Raw genomic sequence first — 24,009 nt, forward strand, 5'->3', positions numbered from 1 at the left:
TGTATTGTGGGTGAGTCATTTTTTCTATTATTGTCAGAAATTAGCAAGTTGTGAGTTGAGGCTTAGTTAAACCAGGGTATGGACAAAAGATTATTATGTCGTTGGCTTCAGATACATCAGTCCTGTGCCTTTTGGAGGGATAGAATGTCCCAGTAATGTTGGGCCTCCGATGGAGTAGGTTATGCACCAGTACTGTGCCTTTTGGAGGTTCACATCAGTGACCATAACAAAGTGGTATACAATTCACATGTGCTACTTTTTTTTTTTTTTTATGACAACTAACCTTTGACAAACTAAGTTTAACCTATTAACTAATTTTCTGATAAATAACCTTAGCTTATTTCTCTCCCCTATGTTATTGCCTATTACATGTAGACTTATCTGATAACCCACCAACAGTTTAAATTTGAATGAATGGATGGGCATATTTTTGGATATTTGGTTCAAAGAATGGAGTTTGAGTGGAAATGGGTGATTGTAATCTTGCAAACACCATTAGGTTCAGTTTGGAAAGAGTACAAATGCAAATATGTAGTGTAAATGTATACAAAATGTATACAAAATAATATAAAATATAAGGTTTTGTACTCTACATATTTGCATTTTTGCATTTGTACTCCTTCCAAACTGAGCCTTAGTTTTTTAAGTTTTAAACAGCAAATGTCTTGAGAGGGGGTCTGGTCTCTGAATACTTTGGATCCAGTGCATTTGGACTAATAAAGGAATTTCTCTTTAAGTCCATCCGTTTCATCAAACGTTAGATGTGGGTTACATTAGCAATTCTCTCGGCAGGAAAGAGCTTTTGAATGTGATTTTTCAACTACTTTTGATTAAAAAATTAAGTAAAAAAATTGAAACGAACCCTCCGCCTGACGCAGTTGGATCAACTTACAAAGGCGAGTAAAATTACAGTTGAAATTTGAGTACCAAGATAAATTACAGTTGAAATTTGTGGCAGCCTTTGATAATAATGAATAGGCAAAGATGAAAAAGTGATGTTGCTTCGGCTTTTTGTTCGATAGGTAGAAATGTAGGATGGATGGCCAAGATGGTTCTGAAGCGAAGTCTAATTTGGTCCTCACAAAACTGTCCTCATAGGCCTTTGCAGCTGTACATTGGGAATATCTCATCATGAATAGAAACATACAATTACAGAGATGTTTGCAATGCATGGCTGCAAAAGGCTGTGAGGATGGTTTTGTGAGGAGCAAGTTTGAATTCTTGTGAAACAGATACATTGTTAAGGTGTTTGTGGGATCTGCATTTCTTGCCTTTCCTCTCCTGAGTTCTTTCAAGCTTCTGCTAGTTGGAGTTGGTGTCAAGTGTCTGAAGCTTTTGTTACTGTTGGTTGCTTCTGTTTATAAGAATGTTCTTGAGTGATTTTTTTTTTTTTTGATAATTGAATGAAATTTATTAATATCAATGATAATTAGTACAAGGTCCCCAAGGAGAGGCATGAGATGCAACCACTCCAAGCTAATCAAGTATAGCTTTCCAATATACTAGAACAAGTTACAATGTAGCACAAAAAAGACCTTCCCTAGAAACCACTTTATTTTTTTATGAGATCTTTATAGCACCAAATGGTAGCATCTGGGTTTAGAAGCCACCTTGTTACCACCTGAGTCCCCTTTAACTAGGAGATGTTCCACCCCAAGCTGGTTGGCAATTGGATCCCTTGTACAACTGCTAGTATTTCTGCCCTCGTAGAGTCCCCCACTCCCACTGATCTAAAGAATAAGGAGATGATGTTTCTATCCTTATTCCTTAGAACGCCCCCATACCTGAAGGCCCAGGGTTACCTTGTCTGCTCCCATCAAAATTTAACTTGACGATGACACCTTCTGGAGGTAGATTCCATTCTATCAAACTTATATTCTTCTTGGTAGAAGTATTAGCTATTATTGACCAATTCCTCCATAGGTCATCAAAAGAGAAACCACAAAAAATATCCAAGTTTTTTAGCCAATGTATTGCTCTTGTTAGGATATAGTCCTCCACTTCATTCAAGCTTCTCTTCTTCTCTAAAAAGACTCTTGTGTTCATTTCCTCCCAAAGAGTCCATAAGGTGGCTGCCCTGATACATTTCCACATGATCTTGCCTCTTTTTATATGCCAAACAACAATAGATGGGTTAAATAAGAAATTCACATTAGAAGGTAGATACCACTTACCTCCAAATAAACTAAAGTTCCATTTACTATAAAAAATAAAAAATAAAAATAAACTAAGGCTCCAATTCCATAAGGCTATAGCAAAGGAGCAGGAGATCAACAAATGAAAATAGTCCTCACTTTGTGCCTTACATAAGGAATTCCAGTTCAGGAAAAGACAAAGAGGCCTCTTTTTTTGCATGTTTTCCAAAGTATTGATTTCCCCATAATAAACTTCACAATAGAATATAACAATTTTTAAGGAATAGGTCACACCCAAACTTCTTTAATAGGGAACACTTGGGAACCGGGGTAGGAGCTGAGGGATTTTAGAAAAAAAAGCACAAGTAAAGGTACCTTTTGGAAGAGGAATCCAAACTCTTTGATCAGAATATGTGGGGTCCAAACAAGCCGACTCAAGTAAATGAAACAACTCAGTGACACAAGTCAACTCACCATCCCTTAATCCCCTACAAAATCCAAAGCTGCAGTTTAAAGGCAAGGGATTAAACAAGTTTTGAAGAAACTTTGCAAATTGCTCATTTTTGTGAAAGGAGAGAGTACAACGTAGGGAATCGATCTTTGATGGGTTGATTACCCGACCAAACATCCTCCTAGAATCGAATAGAATCACTAGAACAAGCATCATACTTGATAAACCTGAGGAAGTGAGGGAGAATGCCATGTATAGCCTTTTTAAGGTGTTGTAAGGGTAGCTCGACGAGATATCCTAGCGTCTCAAGGCCATTTCCATGCCATATTCTCTCTTTCTCTCTCTCCCAAGGCCATCTCCATAACTACTTCCCTAGGAGAGCTTCATTCTTCTACGCTAAGTTCCCTATCTCTAGGACCCCTTCTTCCTCATGTTTATTGATTATCTCCCATCTAACTAGATGGTCATTTTTCACCTCTCCTAGTTCCCATAGAAAATCTCTCATTACATTCTCTAATTTCTTAGCCTCCCTAGGGGAATTCTAAAAATTGAAAGGAAATAGGTTAGAAGGTTTGCAAGTATAGCCCTAACCAAAGTCACCCTATCTTCTATTGAGATGTAACTATTTTTCCAAGCTACCAAGAATTTATCAAACTTCTCTGCAATAGGGGCCTAGAAACCACTTTCTTTAGGATTGGCTCATAAGGGGAGACTTAAATAGGTCAAAGGAAAGAAGAGGTTATGCAACCTAAACACCTTGCAATGGATTCTACCTCCCAATCCTCCATGTTTACTCCAACCATGCAACTTTTATCAAAGTTTATCTTCAAGTTGGAGGCAAGCTTAAAGGCTCTTATTAAATTCTTAAGGTTGTCCACCTTGCTTAAATCATTCCCTTCATAGAAAACAACATCATTAGCAAACTAAAGGTGAGTTACTGAAATGCCTCTCCTCCTTATTCTCCAACCTTTATTAAGCTCTCCTCGTCTACTTTGGAGATCAATCTATTGAGAACATCAACAACAAGTGTAAAGGGGAAAGGGGAAAGTGGGTCACCTTGTCTTAAGCCACTCTTGGTTGGAAATAAATCATTAACCACTCTGTCAACTAAGACAGAATAATGACATGAATTTAACATCCAATTATCCAAATACACCATTTGTTCCTAAATCCACACCTTCTTAACACCTCCAACAAGAAGCTCTAGTCCACTAGGTCATAAGCCTTTTCCAAGTACAATTTGCAGACAAAGCCTTTTTTGCTAGATCTCCTCATCTCTTTAACACTCTCATTTGCAATGAAGGTCTGATTTATAATTTGTCTATCCTAAATAAAAGCTCCTTATGTTTGGCTAATGAGAGAAGGGAGATCTGTTTTGATCCTCCTAGAGAGTACTTTTGCCAAAATCTAATAAATGCTAGTCACTAAGCTGATTGGCTCTTCCTAAATCAATCTTTCTAACCATCCCCTATCTATTTTATTCAAACTTGGCTAGTCCTCCTCCCACACTCTTAGCCATTTCTTCAAAGTTCTCTAGAAGATTGATTTGAAGTGAGCTACAAACCTATTTGCGGTCTCCTCTTGAGAGGTTATTTCAACTCCATCAACCTCAAGTTTAAGTATTACAATTTTCCTTCTCCCTTTAGCCATAGCATAAAAGATTTTAGTACTCCCATCCCCTTCCTTGATCCATTTGTGCTTAGACTTTTGTCTCCATGAGATCTCCTCCCTTAACAGAACTTTCTCTAACTCCTTTTTCAGTTTCCATCTCAGTTCTTTATATTGCACATTCATCATCATTTGGGATTCTTTTGCACCTAAGTCCTCAATCTGAGTCAATAAGCTAGCTTTTGCTTCCTTCACTCTTCCAAATTGATCCCTATTCCATTCTTTTATTTTACCTCTCAACATTTTTTTTTAATTTTTTTTTGTGGAATCTAATCCCATTCCATTTCACTCCCCTCATCTCTTTGTTCCACCATTCGACAACTTTAGATGAGAAATCCAGAAGTATTAACCACATATTCTCAAACTTGAAAGGTCTAGGTCCATTTCCAAAGGGCTTTTGCCCTACTTTTATAGGGCAATGGTCAGAGGTGACCCTGCGTAAGGTCTTAGCCACCAAGCCTCTCCAGTGGCTCTCCCAACCCTCATTGAAAATAAACCTATCAAAATTCGAACAAGTTGGGTTTTCTTGGAAGTTGGACTAAGTGAAAATAACTTGTAAAGGAAGCTCTCGTAACTCACAAGAGTTAATGGTCATTAAATTTCTTCATACTAGTCGTGATGGTTTGTTTGGAATTATTTGACGCAGTTGTGAAACTTACTGCATTAAAGTCCACCCTAAGAACTAGGGACCTTCCCATAAACATTGAATACCATGAAGCTCCTCCCATAATTCATTCATCTCTCTATAATTATTTGGCCCATACACATTTATTAGCACCCATGTAAAGACATCTTCCCTCCATAGAGTTACTATTCCCCCTGAAGTTCCCCACGAGGGAGCTGAGCACCATCTCACACTTCTTACTTTCCAAATCTCTTTGACCCACCTCCTATCTAGTTCAACTAATTGAACTCTTGTAGCATCACGATATCAAGTCTTTCTCTCCTAAGTAATTCCTTAATCAGCCTCTTTTTTCTAGTAATACCCAAACCCCTTACATTCCAACTAATTGTTTTCATTAACCAACTTTCTTGATTTAAGCCCTCTAAGACACTATCTTCCCCTCATTTAGAGATCTTTTTCCTCTCCCCTTTTCCATTGAATTCATTATTCGTTCTTGAATGAAATATTGCAATTTATTTTCTGCTTTCGGGGCAGCAAGCACAACTGAAATCAGTAGCATACAATAATCAGAAAGCTCTCATGGCTTTGGACGTCGAATTGAACTACCAAAGCAATGGAGTTGGAATTAGAAGGAAATGCAGCTGTTTTCTAGAAGATTTATTTTCTCATTTTTTTATGGTTTACTGTTTTACCCATAAACAGCATTTCAATATGTTTTGAAATGGATGAACTCCAAAAAAAACCCAAAAACCCTTAAGGTCCAAAGCGTTAGTTTTTTTTTTTTTTATGAATAACAAAAACTGATTTATTATAATAATAAAGAAAGTGAAGGGGGTTAGAGGAAAAGATAAACTCTCTTAACTCTCAAATACAAACAGCAAAATTACAACCCAAAATAGTAGATTCCTTCCCACTGCGAATTCATGTTTGTCTTAGACAGTCGAACCTTCACTCAATCTCATCTCAGTAACTCCTAATTAATTCTATACTTAGACCACAATTCCCACAATTAGTCTTCAAGTAGAAAACTACAGCAGCAAATCTATCACTTGCCGTGCTCTAATTACTGTCATAGTTATCTTTTGAACTTTTGTTAATGAATGTCAAAACAATTACTACTAAAATTTGTATTTACAAATACTAATATTAATACAAAATTACAAATTATATTTTGTAAGAAATTGGATATACAAATGGACATGCATATTTTAGTTTTATCTTGGAAAACTAAAATATATAGTTAAAACATCATTTTTCAACGTTTACAAAGTGGGTCATTATGATTAAGTCTTCACATAATCAACATCTTTTTTTTTTGAGGAAAAACAATTTTAGAATACATTTCTTACGTGTACATCTTTTTTATTGTCACCTGAATCTTATAATTAGTGTAATTGATATACATATTTTTCTGAAATTTATTTGAGTTTTCCTAACATATCAATACATATCCAAAAGAGTAACACAGTACAATCTCTTAGAATTGCCACCTTGATAGAAACAGAGGAGACCAAAACCCTGACCCTGCCGGATGGTTTGTCAACAATGCTCAATGATTAAAATCACCGGTCAGAGACGGAGAGAACTCGTTATAAATTATAATAAATTCCAAGTAATAAAAAACGCGATCCACCTGCCCTACCAAAATTGGGTTTTACTGCGCTTCACTCTTTCTCGATAGTGAAGCTTTGCTGGTCGCAATCATCGGCCACCTGTTTTCTTTTCCCATCTCTGCTTCAGTTTGTAGCCAGTGAGATGCAGAAGCCTTTCAGTTATGCAGCCATTACCAACTTGTTTCTTCATACTATTCTTTTTCCTTTTCCGCTAGTCATCTGTCATGTCATGGGCCACCTGATCAAAGCCATCGCTCAATTGTTTCCTCTTCTTCCGCTACCTTTTCAGATTCTGGCCGCCGGTGGTACTGCCTGCTTCACCATCATTTATCACCTTCTCACAAACTGTCTCCTTTGAGTTCAATTGATATCCGGGGCCATCTCCCATGACATGGTCCACCTGATAACAGCCATCTTCTACGAGACCATTTTTCCTATTTTTCTTATTCTCAGATTGGATGCCAATGATATGACTTACTTTATCATCACGGATTTCCTCACCAATTGTCACTGTTGAGTTTGGCTTACATGCAGAACTCTTGATAATGACTTGGGCAACCTGCTCACAACCATTGTCCACCTGTTTCCTTTGTTGATTTTCACTGTCAGTCATGCAACTTAGTTTTCCGTCTTTGATCTCTTCATCACAATCTCTTTCCGAGTTTGACGGATACACAGAGCCATCTGCCATGATGCCTACCAGATCAAAACCATTGTCCACCTGTTTCTTTTCTCCACGTTTCCTCTTTCGAATTTTGTTGCCAGTAATGCAACTTGAACTTTGTATACCACCATCGATCTCCTCACAAATTGCTTCTTTTGAGTTCGACAGATGGAAGGAGCCATCTGCCATGACATGGCTAGGCCCCATGAATTTTTGCTGCTTTTCAGTATGATGGTCTAATACGAACTCACGATCAAATTTTACTTGACCAGAGTCTGAGTTGGAACCGAGAATGGTGCACTTGGACCTGGTTGCGTGAAAAAACATATTAACAAGCATAAGAGGAAAAAAAATTAAGGGAGCAAAACCGAAACAGGTGCCCTGGATACAGGAAGATCATGCAAGTACTTTTTAAGTAAAAGGAGGTTTCATTAGAAGTTCTCACCTTTCAGAACAAATAGGTCCCTGCGTAACTGATTGCCCATGTAATAATACCGTTGCTGGTAGTTTACCCTGCTTCTTTATCAACTGTGCAATAAAACCACACAATAACCAAGAGAGTGCAAATTGAATGAATTAGTAAGCTGATGAGGGTAAATCAGCATTTATTTATTTATTTATTTTTCATTTTTCTAGTCCAAGCATTTGAAAGCTCAAGCTCAGAGGACTGCTGGCATTAGGGGTGTAAGTGAGCCAAGCATACTCGTGGCTTGTGAGCCTAATCGGGCTCACAATAAAATAATATATTTTGTAATTATAATATAAATAAACATTAATTTTTCATACTAACTTATTTAAAAAATAAATAAGTACATTTATAATTGATTTTTAAAATATATTTTTATTTTTAATATACCTAATTGATTAATTTATAATTTTTAATATTAATTTATTTATAATCAGCTCGAGTAGTTCAATACTTGGCTCGACTCAACCCGATTACACCCCTAGCTGGGATAAAGCTGGATTGCTTTAGCAAGTGGTTCACTTTACAAATATCAGGCATTGAATCATTAAAACTTCGGTAAAAGAAAAAAAAAAATTGTTGAAAGCTTATATTTAGCTAACTAAAGCTAACAATGATGCTAGAGGCTTGGTTAAGCCCGCCATTAACTTTACATATATTCAAGCATTGAATCATTAAAACTGAAAGTAGAAGAAAAGAATTAATGACACTACACACCTTTGGAAACACAACTCCTTTTGGAGGCCTAGGGATGTGACAGTGAAAACGAGGGCATTTGTAGAAAACAGAACTGAAACAAAAAAAAAAAAAAAACCCTCAACCACAAAAGAAAATAAGGTAATTTATAACTTGCATTTCAAAAAATAAAACTAGACAAAACTATGAATAGGAAACTTACATAATTTTATTATTTCTTATTTTCTCCATGTCTCCTATTGGTGAATCAATTTCTAGAAACCAAACAGGTTTATCAGAAATACACATGAACCCATTCATTCCACCACTGCATGCAATCCCCATATTGTTAGAAAAATAATAAATCATAGTCGGCACAGTTCAAAAAAATAGACACGAAACTGACCCCAACATCACTGAGGCAAAGCTGTATATTTTGTTTTTCTTTTTTTCCAGGGGGTGGTGGCAGGAGGGGGCCAGATCCAAGACAGCTTAAGTACTCTACAACTTCAAGTTATTTAGTTTTTGAACATTCAGATAAAATATGTAATGGTGAATTCATAACAAATCAAATAATTAAATGTAAATAGAAGAAACATATACATATGGGTTAAGGTTGACCAATGACATTGTACAGTAATAGTAATAACAAATCTAGGGGTGAGCAAATAGGTAGGGGGTCTGCCTGGAACCAAATGGAACCGACCACAAATTGGCCTTGAACCGACACTACCCAATATGTTACAGGGTAAGGTCTGGTTCCAAACTCTTGATTTCGAATGAGTACAATAAGTAATGTAAAAGGTAATCTTTACAAAATTTAAATATAAGTTAAGTTTTGAACCATATAACAATAATGGATAATAAATACATTAAATTACTCAATTTAATCAATAATGATGATATGTGTTTTAAACTATATATTATATTTATTGAAAATAAAGTTTTTAAATAACACGCTTCCTTTTTTAGAGGGGGGAAGAGTAAAGAAAGAACAGATTCCACGGGCAGATCCTGGAACCAACCCCGGAACCACCAAGGCCAAAACCGACCCTGGAACCCGACCTTCACAGGGTAGGTCCCGGTTCCAAAAACCTGGAACCGACCCCTACAGGGTAGGTGCCAGGTTCTTCCATGGAAACAAACCAAACCGGGCCATGCTCAGCCCTTGTAAGAACAAATCTCTAGACTAATATGAAAATATATCATGCCACAACTTGGGATACCAGTGGGTCAGGATAAATGATAAAAGAATATTAATCTGACCTTATTGGGTCTAAGGTAAGATCAACCTTAATCAGATGTAAGATTGGGTTTGGGTTGATTAACCAATGACGAACATGATCTGTTACCCCAATGGGATTGAAACATTTGTGAAAAAAGCCTTGTTGAGTATAGATGCATTTGGGGGATGGAGAGGTTTGGTATAGAGTGGGGTGGGTTGGATTTAGGATGAATCAAATTCATATGGAATCCCAAGTTCCCGACCCGTTTACATCCTTAATGACAACACTTGGATTTAATTTTGCATTGTTTTGATTTACAAACCTCAATACTGGATCAATTTTCTGTTTGACTTTAGCTTTAGACACCTTTGGATGATCTTTCTTTTTCCAATAGAAAGAGAAGATCTTCACAGATAAAGGATGTACAGTGTGAACAAAGAGTACATCCAACCCTATATTGTTTCTTTGTTTTTCTTCATCCTACAACAAGAATTGAAGGCAGTTAAGGAGTGTTCCAAAAAGAAAAAAAAAGTCAAACAACCATAAAGTACTCAAATATTACCGTTAAGGTGTGTTCCACCTTTGCAATCTCCTCAAGAAGGCGAGATTCCTTGATGAATGGTAGTTTACAAATAGCCTGTCAAAACAAGAAAATAGTTGTAAGAGTCGAGAAGGCGATCTATGTAAAACTAGGCAGATACATTAGATGAGCATGGAGAACTAAAAAGCAGCCAATTGTAGTCATATATACTGTAAAGCTAGTGTGAAGCTACAGCTTAAAATGCTGTGGCTGAAATCTCTTCTTCATATTTGAGAGTAGATTTTTTAGGGGCCTATAGTCTATACAATCATATGGTGCTAATCAAACAACAACTTACATGGCACGTAATCCAGTTTACCATGATCAGAATGGTAAGCCTAAGTTCAATTATTTACGTGGCACATAGTCCAGTACCATGATCAACATTGAACTTGCTAAGCCTAAGTTCAATTATTTACTTGCAAGGTTTGGCATCCTTAATATCTACACTCAGGCGCTCAGCCTGCATGGTTTTGAAAGGCTTACACCTTGAGGAGAGGCTCTCAGATTTTGCCTCAAGGCTTAAGCCTCATATCTTTGGAATTAGCTTACGCCTTTGTCAGAAAGAGGTGCAAGCCTCATGTTTCAAGGTGACGATCGTGCGAGGCAGAGAAAACCATTTTGAACATCTCACATGTGAATCTCTTTTCCTCTTTTCTCTCTTCCTCCATTCATTCTTTCTTCTTCCTATATTCATTTGCTTATGGAGATTTATTAGTTAATCTACAGTCAAGTCAAGTATTCATTCATCAAAAAAATCTAGTCAAGTATTCATCCAAAAAGTCAAGTCTCTAATGCAATGTTGGCGAGATTTGGTGAAATTTACACAAAATATCCCCAATTTTCTAGGTAACAATACAAAAATATTCGGGAATCTATTTTTCCTAATTTTTTATATTTTGACAATATATTTAAGGTTTAAAATTCTACAACATTACCAAAAGCCTTTCGATATTTCATTGAAATCATCATAATTTTTTAAAAATACTTTCCTAAAGGATTTGATATGATTCACTTACCAGGTCACTATAATTCAAAAGAAAAAGGACAGTGCATATAATTACAAGGGATTATTATCAATTTAATCAAAACACAATAACCTAAAAGTCAAATTGAGCATATCGTATTGTATCGGGGGCTTAACGATATGCCCCTACAGGGATTGTATCGGGGTGTGACCTGGTTCAGGGGGTAGACCAGCCTTAGACCGACCCCTGTATCGATATTTTGAACCTTGCCAAATAGACAAAAGTCAAATTGGCAACTAAGCGACATATTTGGTTTAGTGAAGATGGCTAAAAGACTGAATGAGAGACAAAGAGAAAACATTCTCTTTGAAAGATTCCTTGAAGATTTATAAACTAATTCCATGTTTTTAGAAAAAAAAAAATCTTGAGTTTCTAGATTTTCCCAATATCTTAGTGAAATTAGCAACCATCTCCATAATTTTTCCATATGCATGGAAAAATGCCCACCAATAATGAAATTGTGAACCATGCACTTACTGATTGATGATAGAGAATGCTCCAATGTTCTCTACCTCAGGGACTTGACATGCTTCTCATTTGGTATCTCGTATAAGTAATTTAAATCTAATAAAGCTTAATTTTGAAAGCAGCAGCATCAGTAATCCAGGAAGCATTTTGTAGCTAGCAAAGACACTAAATTTTAGAGATTTCACAGGAAAAGAAGAAATTTGATAAATTTTATTAATTGTTTTTTTTATCCGTAATCAAAGGTATTTTGTTTCATTATGAGATAAGAGAATACAGATTCAGGTCAAAATTAGACAAAAGAAAAGCACAGCTTTTTTCCAATTTACAAGGTTATCCCAAGTCTGCCCAGAATAGTTGATCCCCCCCTGCCTTGCCAAAGTGTCGGCCATCCCATTTGCTGTTCTCTTGACCCATTTGAACCTTGCATCAAGATCCTTAGCTAAGCACTTTATTTCTCTTATTAGATGTCTGAACTCTGAACTTCCACACACCTGGATTATTGCCATCCATCCAGGAAATTACTATTTTTTTTCATAAATAAGGAAATTACTAATTTTGAACCACCTTCTATTTTTAAATTCTTAAAACCCCGCTGTTTTTCTAGTTTCAGGCCTTGAAATAAGTTACCATTTTCCCTGATTCACCCCTGAACACTCCTATTTCTGACAGCCCAGGATTTCCTAGAGCTTCCATCAAAATTGAGCTTTAGTCTGTTTGGTCGAAGAGGCTTCCAGTGCACGACTACTCTGTCTTTCACAGCTGCTGAATTTGCCACTTCATACCAGGCTTTAATAATATCATCTACTCCCATCAATTTGGAAGCTTCCAAGGAATTTACCCAGATTGCTGTTTTGATCTTTATGCTTTCAATAATGTCCTCCATGCTCTTTGCATTGTCTTTAAACAATCTTTATTTTTTTCCTCCCATGGTGACCATGTTGCTGTCCTTGCTGTCTTCCATAGCAATATTCCTCTCTTTTTTTCTTGCCTGAAGAAAGTCGAGTTGAAAAGTGTCTCACAGGCCTGTGGAGGGTCCCACCTGCAACCAAACAGAGAAGAGATGCACGACCAAAAAGAATTTGCAAAAGAGCATGATAGTAGTAAGTGGTGAGTAGTTTCACCATTTGCCCTAACATAAAATCCACATATGGGGGGATAGGCATTTGTTTGGCCTTCTTCTTTGGAGCATATCAAAGGTATTTATCTTCCCCAGGTAGACTTCACAACAGAAGGCTTGGACTTTTGGGGGAATAGGCTTACTCCATATTCTCCTCCATGAATCCAAGGAAACTAGAGTGTCAAAAAAAGAAGCGCAAGAGAAAGATTGGAAAGGGGAAGGTGTCCAGACTCTGTTATCTTCCACCACCCAAACATCCTCCCAAAAAAGGACTTTATTACCATTTCCCACATCAAATTTTGTAAAGTTTAAGAAGGTAGGAAGTACCTCACTATGACTTCGTTCCACAAACTCTCCTCTTCAGGCAAGTGCCACAACCATTTCCCAAGTAGAACTGTATTCCTATGTTTCAAGTTTCCTATACCTAGTCCCCCTTGACTCTGAGGCCTACACACTGTTCCCCACTTCACCAAGTGATCTTTCCTTTCCTCCCCAGGTTCCCAAGGGAAATCTTTCATGATTTTTTTTTTTTGATAAATAAATCTTTCTGAAAAAAATCTTTCATGATTTTCTCTAGCTTCCATGCTACTTTGGTTGGGATTCAAAATGTGGAGAGGAAATAAATTGGAAGATTTGCAAGGGTCAATTTAATCAAAGTAATCCTTCCTCCCCCAAAAGAGATATAGTTTCTCTTCTAGACTGCAAGCTTCTTTGTAAACTTCTACAAGACTGGCTTCAAAAAAAAAAAAAAAAGATTTTGGGTATTTACCCCTACCAGATAACTGGTAAAGCTTCTGATCAAAGCAATCAGCTAAAGCTTCTACCTCTTCCTCTTGTGTATTTTACCCCTACCAGATAACTCTTCCCCAAGTTTATTCTCAATCTGGAGCTAGACTCAAAAGCAGAGATGATTTCTTTCAGATTTCTCCACAAATCCCCACTTCCTCACAAAAGATAATATCATTTTGCAAAAAGGATGTGTGTCACATCTACTTCTTGCCTCCCTACTCTCCAACCCCTTATAACATTATTTTCATCTGCCTTTGAGATCATTCTACTTAGCATATCAGCTACCAACATGAAGAGCAAGGGAGAAAGAGGGTCCCCTTGCCTCAATCCCCTCTTTGCTTGTAAAGAAATCTCTTGATACACCGCTGATTAAGATAGATATGTGGCATGAGCTTATGCAACCTTTTATCCACTTTCTTCCAAAACCCAACTTTTCCATAATCTCCAAAAGGAACTCCCAATTAATTGGTCTGTAATCCTTTGCTAACATCCAATAAGTCATCGTTGATTAAATACTAGCATTTTTGGTAGAAAACAATGTTTTTTTTTATAAATGATTAAAATTTTATTCAATAAAATCAATAGGATATTACAATACAGCCTTCCCAAAGGAGGGGCATGATCTGGTACCTCTCCACAATAGCAACAATGTACTACCTCAGACTAGTAACAAAAAATTTACAAAGCTGCCCAAAATAACTGTTCCCTTTATACCCCTTGTTTAGCTAACCCATCCGCTATGGTGTAAGCTATTCTACACACCCACTGAAAAATAACATTCATGTTCCTTGAGAACCATTTAGCTTTCCTCATAATACCCCTGTAGCACCAGATCACTGAATTTGGATTTTTTAGCCAACCCACAACAACTTTGGAGTCTCCTTCAATAATCAAATTCTGAACTCCTAACTGATCCGCAACCTGAATGCCTTGTACTGCTGCTAGGAGCTCAGCTCTGATAGAGTCTCCTATACCCACAGAGCCTGAGAACAAAGCTAAAATGTTACTATCTTTATCTCTCAGCACCCCACCAATCCCTGAAGGCCCTGGATTTCCTTGGCTGCTACATCAAAATTCAGCTTTGTCCAGTCTTCTGAAGGGGGTATCCACACATCTAGTGCCCTGTTCTTTCTGTTACTGCTACTAGCCACAGCCCTCCAGTTCCTCGCATTTCTTTCTTCCCAAATTGTCCACAGAGCAGCAGCTCTAATGGTTCTCCACATTGTTTTACCAGTTTTTGTGGGCCACACAAGGAAGGATCAAAGATCTGACATATGGCTGTGGTCATATTCCATCTGCAACCAAACAAAGCAAAGATCCAAACCCAAATAGCATCAGAAAAGGGGCAAGTTAAAAGTAAGTGAGAGCAATCCTCACCATTAGCCCTGCAAAGTACACACCAATTAGGAGACTAACACATAGAAGGCCTTCTCTTCTGCAGTAGATCTGAAGTGTTGATTTTCCTATAGAAAACCTCCCAGCAGAACATAGTAATTTTAGGAGGTACAGGTTTAGACCAAATCTCCTTAGCTGGGAACCCCACTTGTCCCGAGGGAGAGCAAAGGGACTTGAAAAAGGAAGCAAATGTGAAGTAACCTTTTGGATTTGGACACCAAAGTCTCACATCTGAACTGGAAAGGTCCAGAAAAACACCTTCAAGCAAAGACAACAGGTCTAAAACATAAGATAGTTCATGATCCCTCAAACCCCTACGAAACCCAAAGTCCCAACTCAAAGAATATAGAGTATTAGATGACGGGAGAAAATGAGAAATTGTTTTACCCTTGTAGCAAGAAATGGAATAGCGAGAAGGGAAACTGTCCTTGAGGGCAGAATTACCCACCCAGATGTCTTCCCAAAACAAAACAGAAGTACCAGAATTGACATCATACCTAATACAGTTGAGGAAAGGAGGAAGAATACTCTGAATTGCTTTCCAAGGAGTTGCCAGAGTGGCTCGACGCGAATCACCAGCATCCCATCCATTGCCCAAACTGCCATGTATGCTAGCTATCACCTCATGCCAAAGTCCCTCCTGTTCTAGGGGCCATCTCCACAATCATTTTCCTAGGAGTGTTTTATTCTTCAAAACTAAATTCCCCAGTCCCAATCCACCTTCCTCTTTCCTCCTACACACTATTCCCCAATTTATTAAGTGGTCCTTTTTTTCCTCCCCTGGCTCCCATAGAAAATTTCTCATTAATTTCTCTAGTTTCTTGGCTTCCCTAACCGGAATCCTTAACACAGAGAAATAATAAATCGGCAGGTTTGCTAAGGAAGCTCTCAATAAGGTAACTCTACCCCCTGAAGAAATATAGTTCCTTTTCCACAAGCTCTCAATAAGGTAACTCTAAAACCGGGGCCCAAAATGTGCTCTCTTTAGGGTTGGCTCCAAGAGAAGACCTAAATACTGTAAAGGCCAATAGGAAATAGGACAACCTAAAGACTCAGCCACTGACTCAAGGGTCCTCTCATCCAGATTCACTCCCACCACACAACTCTTTTCCAAATTTATTTTCAAATTTGATACTCTCTCAAAGCACTCTATCAAAGACTTGAGATTACTTATTGTTCCCCTATCACCCCCTTCACAAAAGATTATTAGGTCATTAGCAAACTGTAAATGAGTCACTACACATTCCCTGTCTGCCTTCGAGATCAAGCTACTAAAGACATCTACAACTAGGGTAAAAAGAAACGGGGAAAGGGGGTCACCTTGCCTTAAACCTCTAAGAGCTGGGAAAAATCCTTGACTACCCCATTAACCAAGACCAAAAAATGGCAAGAACTTATGCATCCCTTTATCCAATTACACCATCTGACTCCAAACCCACAACACCCTAGGATTTCTGGTAAGAAGCTCCAATCCACTAGATCATAGGCCTTTTCTAAGTCCAGCTTACAAGCAAACCCTTGCTTTCCGGACTTTCTCATATCCTCCACACATTCATTCGCTATTAGAATCTGATATGTTATTTCTCCCTTGCACGAAAGCTCCCTATGCTTGACTAATGATGGAGGGTAGCACTACTTTAATCCTCAAGGATAACACTTTAGCCAGGATTTTGTAAATGCTAGTCACCAAACTAATCAGCCTAAAAGCTTTAGGGTTTTTTGCTTCTTTTCTCTTAGGGATTAGAGCTATTAAAGTGGCATTAACTCCAGGGCTTACTTTGCTACAACTTCAAATTCCTTACACACAACACAAAGGTCTTCTCTGACCACATTCTAGCAATCTTGATAGAAAGCCATGGTGAAGCCATCTGGTCCAAGGGTTTTGGATCTATCAATTGAAAACACTACATGCCTAATGTTGTTAAAATCCTTTTATGCAAAAATGTTACGCTTTTTGTTTGAACCCTACAATTTGATTCGTACATCTTATGATTTATATGATTCATGTGATTCAAATCAATTCAATTAAGAATTAGTTCTGTACTTTGTCATTTTGTTTTCTTTATGTTTAGTTTTGTCAAGGGTGACTGGTTTTAAAGACCTTACTAGAAATTGATTTATTCACATTATTTAAGACTATATATTAAGTTTGTTTCCTGTCATGTGTTGGATAAAGAGCCATTATATGTGGGCTATTTGACTTTCAAGTCAAACTCCATTATATCATCTTAGACTTCTATTGTGTTAGGTACATATATGCTAGAAATGACTTAAAAAACTCTTTTCCATATATGTTTAGTCTTTTCACATACTTAAAATAACTTCTATTGTGTTGAGTACATATATTTAATTTTTGACAAGTTTGTAAAAAATAGAAACAATCTTATGATTTACGGTACGGTTACGATTTATGATATGATTTTGACAGGTATGACAACTTTCTATACAATTTACGATACGATTACAATTTGCAGAACATTGGTAGAAAGCCATAGTGAAGCCATCTGGTCCTGGAGCTTTGGAATTGCCTATCAAGAAAATTGTTCTTCTTTTCCATAATATATCTGGTCCTCCAACTCAGGCAAGGGATCTCTTTCCCCCTCATTTTTTCCATAATTGTCTTTGAAGTGATTCACAAAGACTCACAATTTCCTCCTCCCTTGAAAGCACTTCCCCTCCAACCTCCACACTCTAATGGGAATACCAAATTCTTTCACTCTCTAGAAAATATATCAATTGATAATCTGAAAGATATCAGGGAAGGCTTAAAAATTGTTGCTCCGCGGGGCTAACTGTCTAAGTCCTTGCTACAACCAACAAAGAAATAAATTAATAAAAAATATTTATTTATTATTGTTTACACAACAAAAATAAAAAGTAGAGAGAAATTTTGAATATCTTAAAAATCCTTCCTTGAAAATTAATTTTTTGAAAATTTAAAAAAATAAATAATTATCATTAAACCACTGAAATTTTAGGAAATAGTTATCAATTTCAAATAACACTAATATATGATTAATTTCATATTATTTTTTTGAAGCAAGATTAATTTCATATTATAATAAAGTAATATTTAAATATTAAAAACTCATTGTTCAATAATTATTGATATGAATACATTGATTTTTAACAATACATGCATTTATGAATAATTAATTACTAAAAATATCAAACTGAATTAATATTTTAATTTTTCCAATTCTACTTGTTTAATGTTTGGGAAATTTTTGTCTTTGTTACAACAGTGTAGTGGAAGGGTGAAGGCAAACTTGTTCTGAACCCAGCTTGTTGTGTTTATTTTACATTATTTTAAAAATCAATTTAAATTAATAATTTTGCATGTATTAAATTTCAATTTATTTATTAAATTATTGCTTTTTATGAATAATAGTAAATTTATTAATTCAGAAGATGATTTAGAGTTGTGAATTCATACAACCAAAGAGACGCATGAGTTGAAGCCCCTCCTTGAATCTTACAAGTAAACTAGGAAAGAAATATAGGAATCATAGCTGAGCCCAAAACAATTCTTCCCTATTTACCCCTTGCTTGGCTAACACATCTAACAAAGTTTTTGTTGATCTCCCCACCCACTGTACAGAGACCAACATATTCCTTGTCAACCAACTAAATTTCTTCATTTCATTCTTATAGTGCCATATATCATCATCAGGATTTTTCAACCAACCCACCACCACTTTGGAATCCCCTTCAATTACTAGGTGTTGTACCCCCTGCTAGTTTGCAAATTGCACCCCTTGTACAACAGCTAATAGCTCTGCCCTGATAGAGCCCCCAACTCCTAAAGGACCTGAGTAGAGCAACAGAATTTCTCCCTTCTCATTTCTCAAAACACCCCCCATTCCGGATAATCCTGGATTACCCATGCTACTTCCATCAAAGTTCAGCTTCACTGAGCCTTCAAATGGAGGAGACTAGTTTGTAATTGATTTGTCCTTTAGGGGTGAACATCTCGCTACTGTTGACCAATTTCTCCAAATGTCATTAAAAGAGAATTGATGCAAGATTTTCACAGTCTTCAGCCAAAGTATTGCCCTATTCAGCACAGTCTTTCAATTCCTAACTACTCCCTTCCTTTTTTTGAAAGATTTTAGCATTCCTTTCTTCCCAAAGAGTCCAAATCAGGGCACCGCAAGCACATCTCTACATAAGTCTCCTTCTTCTTGTAGACCAAAAGAAAGTAGAATGGTTGAAGAGCATGCGAACTTTTGTTGGTAGACTCCAACTACTCCCAAACAACGAAAGTAGCCAAGCCCAAACGTCCGTAGAAAAGGGACAAGATATTAGTAGGTGGTAACAATCCTCACCATGAGCTCTAGAGAGGATACACCAACTGGGAGAAATACAAAGGAAAGGTCTTCTCTTTTGTAGGTTGTCTAGAGTGTTTACTTTCCTATGAAATACTTCCCAACAAAACGCCATAATCTTTGGAGGAACTGGCCTGCACCAAATTTCCTTTGATGGAAAAGGTTGTTGAGTAGAATGTTGAGAGATGGACATGAAGAAAGAAGCACAAGTAAAGGTTCCATTGGGTCTAGGAGTCCACACCCTTTTATCTGGCTTGGAGGGATCCATGCAAACCTGATTAAGACAACATAGCAAGTCAGAGAGATATTCAATTTCATCATCACTTAGTCCTCTACGAAACCCAAAATCCCAATCAGGAGCTAAGGGTGTTACCAATGGTGAGACAAATTTTGAGACCACCTTTTTTATACAAAGAAACATAAAATAGCAAAGGGAAAAAGTCCTTTAAAGGGGGGTCTCCTACCCAAATATCCTCCCCAAAACAAACAGCGTTGCTAGAACAAACTTCATACCTGATAAAATTGAGGAATCGAGGAAGGGTGTTGTGAATGGCCTTTCAAGGTGCTGCGAGGTTAGCCTGCCTTGATACACCAGCATCCCATCCATTCTCTGAACTCTTATGATTGCTTCCCAACACCTCATGCCACAGCCTCTCACTTTCCAATGGCCATCGCCACAACCATTTCCCTAATAGAGCTTGATTTTTTCCAATCACCCTCCCAAGTCCCAACCCCCCCTTCTTTACTTTTACACACAAATTTCCAATTAACCAAATGATCCTTTTTTTCTTGTCCCGACTCCCACAAGAAATCTCTCATCAACTTCTCCAACTTCCTAGCTTCCCTAACCGGTATCCTAAAGACAAACAAAAAATAGGTAGGTAGGTTAGCCAAGGTAGCTCTTATTAAGGTAATTCTCCCTCCTAAAGATATATAATTCCTCTTCCGCAAGGCTAATCTCTTCTCAAACTTTTCTAGCACTGGGGTCCAAAATCTACTCTCCCTAGGATTTGCCCCTAATGGAAGCCCTAAGTATGACATAGACCAAGCAGAGATAGAGCACTCAAGACACTCCGCAATAGCCTCGACCTCCCCCCCCCCCTCTAAGTTTATACCTTCTATGCAACTCTTTTCCAAATTCATTTTCGGATTAGAAATCCGTTTAAATCCTTTGATTAGCTCCTTCAGATTTGCCACCTTTTCGTTAAAACCTCCTTCACAGAAGATCATTAGGTCATCTGCAAACTAAAGGTGGGTGATTGGGACTTGGTGTCTCCCTATTCTCCATCCCCTAATGGCATATTCACTGTCATCCCTAGTAATGATCCTACTAATCACATCGGCTACTAAGGTAAAAAAGAAGGGTGAGAGTGGATACCCTTGCCTGACACCCCTACAAGCTGGAAAGTCCCTCACCATACCATTTACCAGAATAGAGTAGTGGGAGGTACTGATACACCCACATATCCAACTACACCACTTGTCCCCAAATCCACAGTTTCTCATCACCTCTAATAAAAACTCCCAGTCCACCAAGTCATAGGCCTTTTCAAGATCCAATTTACAAATGAAACCTTTCTTCCTAGACCTTTTCATTTCCTCCACACACTCATTCGCGATTAGGATCCGATCTATTATTTGTCGCCCTTGAATGAAGGCCCTCTGGGTTTCACTAATATTAAATTATTGTTTTTGATAAATGACTATTGATGCACAATTTAAGTTATGATATTATGCTCAATTCATTATTGTTTAAAACTATTAATAATGTTAGATTTTGTTATTATAAATAAGCATAGTATTATTATAATTATTTTTAACAGTTATTATTGTTAAAATTAAAAAGTAGTAATTTATTTTGAATTTTTCTATTATGTTAAAAATATCAAAATGAAATTAAATTTAATTACTATAATTATAAAATTATTATAATTAATTAATAAATGTGATGCCAATATGAAAATATTATTTATAATTATAAATACCTTTAATTATTAAAATTTATTACTTTAGTTTTATTATTTGTCTTTTTATTATTTATTTTTGTCTTATTCGTTTTTAGATATTTTTACTCAACTTATTTCAATTTTTAAGATTCAACCTAAACTATTGAAAAAAAAATTAACTTAAACATTAACGTTTTAATACATTGATAAGAAACTAAATGCATGCATTTAAAGAGTAAAGAGAGATAGAGATAGAAATAGATAGAGAGACATAAGGGGTGGGGAAAGAGGTGTTAGAATTAGCTGGCTTATTGTGAGATTAGGAGATGTTTTAGGAGGAAGTTTTAGGTGAGGGAGATAATTTGGGAGAAATTTTAGGAGAGGAGATGATTTAGCTTATTGGGGACGTGTAAGAGAGATATTTTAGGAAGATTTTTAAAAGAGAAAGGAGAGTTTCTAATTGGTTGTTTCAAAAATAGCATGAAATAAAAAAATCAAACATGGAGAAAAAAGTTGTTGCAAGGGGATAATATGGAGAACTTTTACTGGGGTATGGGGAATCAGAGGTGTGAATTCAATGGTTATGGCATAGAGAGACGGTAAACGTAAAGAAGTTTTTTTTGGAGTGCTATGACAGACCTTGTAAATATCTTTTTTTAGGCCCCGTTTGTTTACCGCTATGTTGGGGTGCGAAAGTTGGTCAATGGGAAAGTTGACCCAACTTTCCCGTGTTCTTTTGCAAAAACGTGTGGGGCCACGGAAAATAAAGTTTCCCCCAGGTAAGTTTAAAGGCCACTTACCAGGGAAAAACTTACCCACCTCAGAGGTGGGTAAGTTTACTTTCCCATGTCTTTTTCTCTGCGATTCGGGTTCTGAATCTTGGGTTGTTTCGATGAACAGAGAGGGTTGTCAACAAATCTGCCACCCTTGAAGGTGAGTCATGGGTTGCCTTTGAATCAATCCATGTTTTTCTCGATTTACTTCGAAGTTGGTTCATTCACATTGCTAGCAATCTATGTTCATGTTTATTGTGAACTTGTTGTGGTTTTTACAACTTGGAACCGATCTAAAACATCCACCATTCTGTTTGGTTGATTGTAGTCGAATATGCATTTCATTCCATAGTTGTAGCTTTGTTCATGGTCAATAACCCGCATTTGGGTATCTAGAATTCCAGATTCCAGCCAACTGCAGCTAGCATTCAAATGGAATTACTCTATCAGATAACAAGTGTCTTGATTCCGGATGGGTTTTGAAGCAAAGGAAAAAAATACATTCAGGCTGAATCGAAACACTCATTTAAGATTGAAATCTGGGTTAATCACCAATCAGGATGAACCTCTAGTTTGTTTTTAATTCAGATCTTTCTTTGATTAGTGGTATTAAGAAAACCTCCAAAAAGGGTAATGTTGGCAATAGTGATTGGTTTATGATTGATTGGGTTCCTTTTGATATGGCATGGACCTATTACACAGGTTTATAAAACAAAACCTCCACAAAAAACATTCATTTAGGCCAAAAGGGTAATTTTGGCAATAGTGTAACATATTGGCCTCTTACCCAAGAAAGTTGGTGAGACAAAAGAACATGGGTAAGTTGGAGTGTGAAATTTACCTGGGTAAGTTTCAACTAAAAGAACATGGGTAAATAAACTTTCCTGGGTAAATTTTACCCAGGAAACACTTACCTGGGTAAGTGAATTTACCCAGGTTAAGTAAGATGGCAGTAAACGAACGAGGCCTTATAGATAATTTCTTGTAAATGTCTTTATTTAATCAATAAAGTACCCAATGTCACATGGGCAATTCACACCAGACCATAGCTCATCTGAAACCCTGAAGCAATTTCTCGGACTATGATAGAGACACCCTCACTGATAGGATCAGAAATTACACATGACCATGTATCCCCATAGCACCAAAAAAGAGCCCTCCTGACTCCTAGGACCAGGGAATTTGGGTTGATGCAAGAGCTGAGAATAAGCAAATTTGCATTGTTGGAGAAATTTTATTTGTCTGCTGCATTGGATATGAAGGTCTTGATTTTCATAGGGGATCTCATAATTTCATCAGCAAACATAAAAATGCCAGTTTTCAGGATGTTTCACAAAATGCCATACAAGAAAACATAATTGATGATAAAGTTGACCTATGTAATATAAAACTAAAACAGAACAAACCATTACCTGCCACTCATAACGTTTTCCATTCAAATCAATCTCAAAATCTGCCATTCAAGCTCATGTTAGCTTCTACAATGAGTAATCATAAAAAAATGATATTATCAACACAGGACTGGCATGGAGACTTTAAAGCACAAAAGGGCAAAACACAGAACCTTCTTGCCCCTCGTTGCTTTAAGGCATCATGCCTCAGAGTCCATATAATACCACCATTGCTCTTATCAATACTTGCAATATTTAATGTAAAGCAAAAATAGACAGGTATATCCTACCAGTTGGATAAAAATCTATAATAGGTGATGATGGGTCTGTCATCAATTTCCTGTAAAATAAAGGGAGTGCATGTGCACTACACATATACAAATTGGATCACATACAGAGTTGTTAAATAAAAATAAAAGAATAAAAAAAGATGAACCAAATTGTCAACCTTGCAGCCGGCAATACACCCATTAATTGATCAAATGGCTTAAATGGTTCCCCTAGTGTGAAGTGGATATTCAATTGATCAAGTGCATAAAAGTCTGAAGCAAATGGAGCATAATGATAAGGATAAAACCTGCAAAATTACAAATTAAATGATTGGAATAAAATGCAATGCAATCAAGGACAAAACAAGTACAATAATAAAGCATTTGAATTCCAACCCACAC

The 24,009-nt window shown here is 36.8% G+C and overlaps 1 protein-coding gene across 11 annotated transcripts in view; it reads right to left on the reverse strand.

The window, feature by feature from the left end:
* Window positions 1-6,220: 6,220 nt before the first annotated feature.
* LOC148848440 (5'-3' exoribonuclease 4-like) overlaps window positions 6,221-24,009 on the reverse strand; it is a 31,362-nt gene continuing 13,573 nt past the window's right edge. For 10 of the 11 annotated variants that reach the window (XM_088948588.1, XM_088948587.1, XM_088948586.1 and 7 more), the window contains 9 exons: window positions 23,787-23,915; window positions 23,629-23,705; window positions 23,360-23,400; window positions 10,086-10,160; window positions 9,846-10,003; window positions 8,521-8,625; window positions 8,340-8,412; window positions 7,602-7,684; window positions 6,221-7,463 (listed from right to left, as the gene is read on the reverse strand). In XM_088948588.1, the coding sequence (XP_088804714.1) occupies window positions 6,770-7,463; window positions 7,602-7,684; window positions 8,340-8,412; window positions 8,521-8,625; window positions 9,846-10,003; window positions 10,086-10,160; window positions 23,360-23,400; window positions 23,629-23,705; window positions 23,787-23,915 (1,435 nt within the window). In that variant the 3' untranslated portion in view covers window positions 6,221-6,769. The remainder of the gene's footprint in view (window positions 7,464-7,601; window positions 7,685-8,339; window positions 8,413-8,520; window positions 8,626-9,845; window positions 10,004-10,085; window positions 10,161-23,359; window positions 23,401-23,628; window positions 23,706-23,786; window positions 23,916-24,009) is intronic. The other variant, XR_016100400.1, reaches the window with a different exon arrangement.

Source organism: Nelumbo lutea, chromosome 6 (genome assembly GCF_056320005.1).
Source record: "Nelumbo lutea isolate HS-2025 chromosome 6, American lotus-T2T, whole genome shotgun sequence".
In the NCBI taxonomy this organism is placed as follows: domain Eukaryota; kingdom Viridiplantae; phylum Streptophyta; class Magnoliopsida; order Proteales; family Nelumbonaceae; genus Nelumbo; species Nelumbo lutea.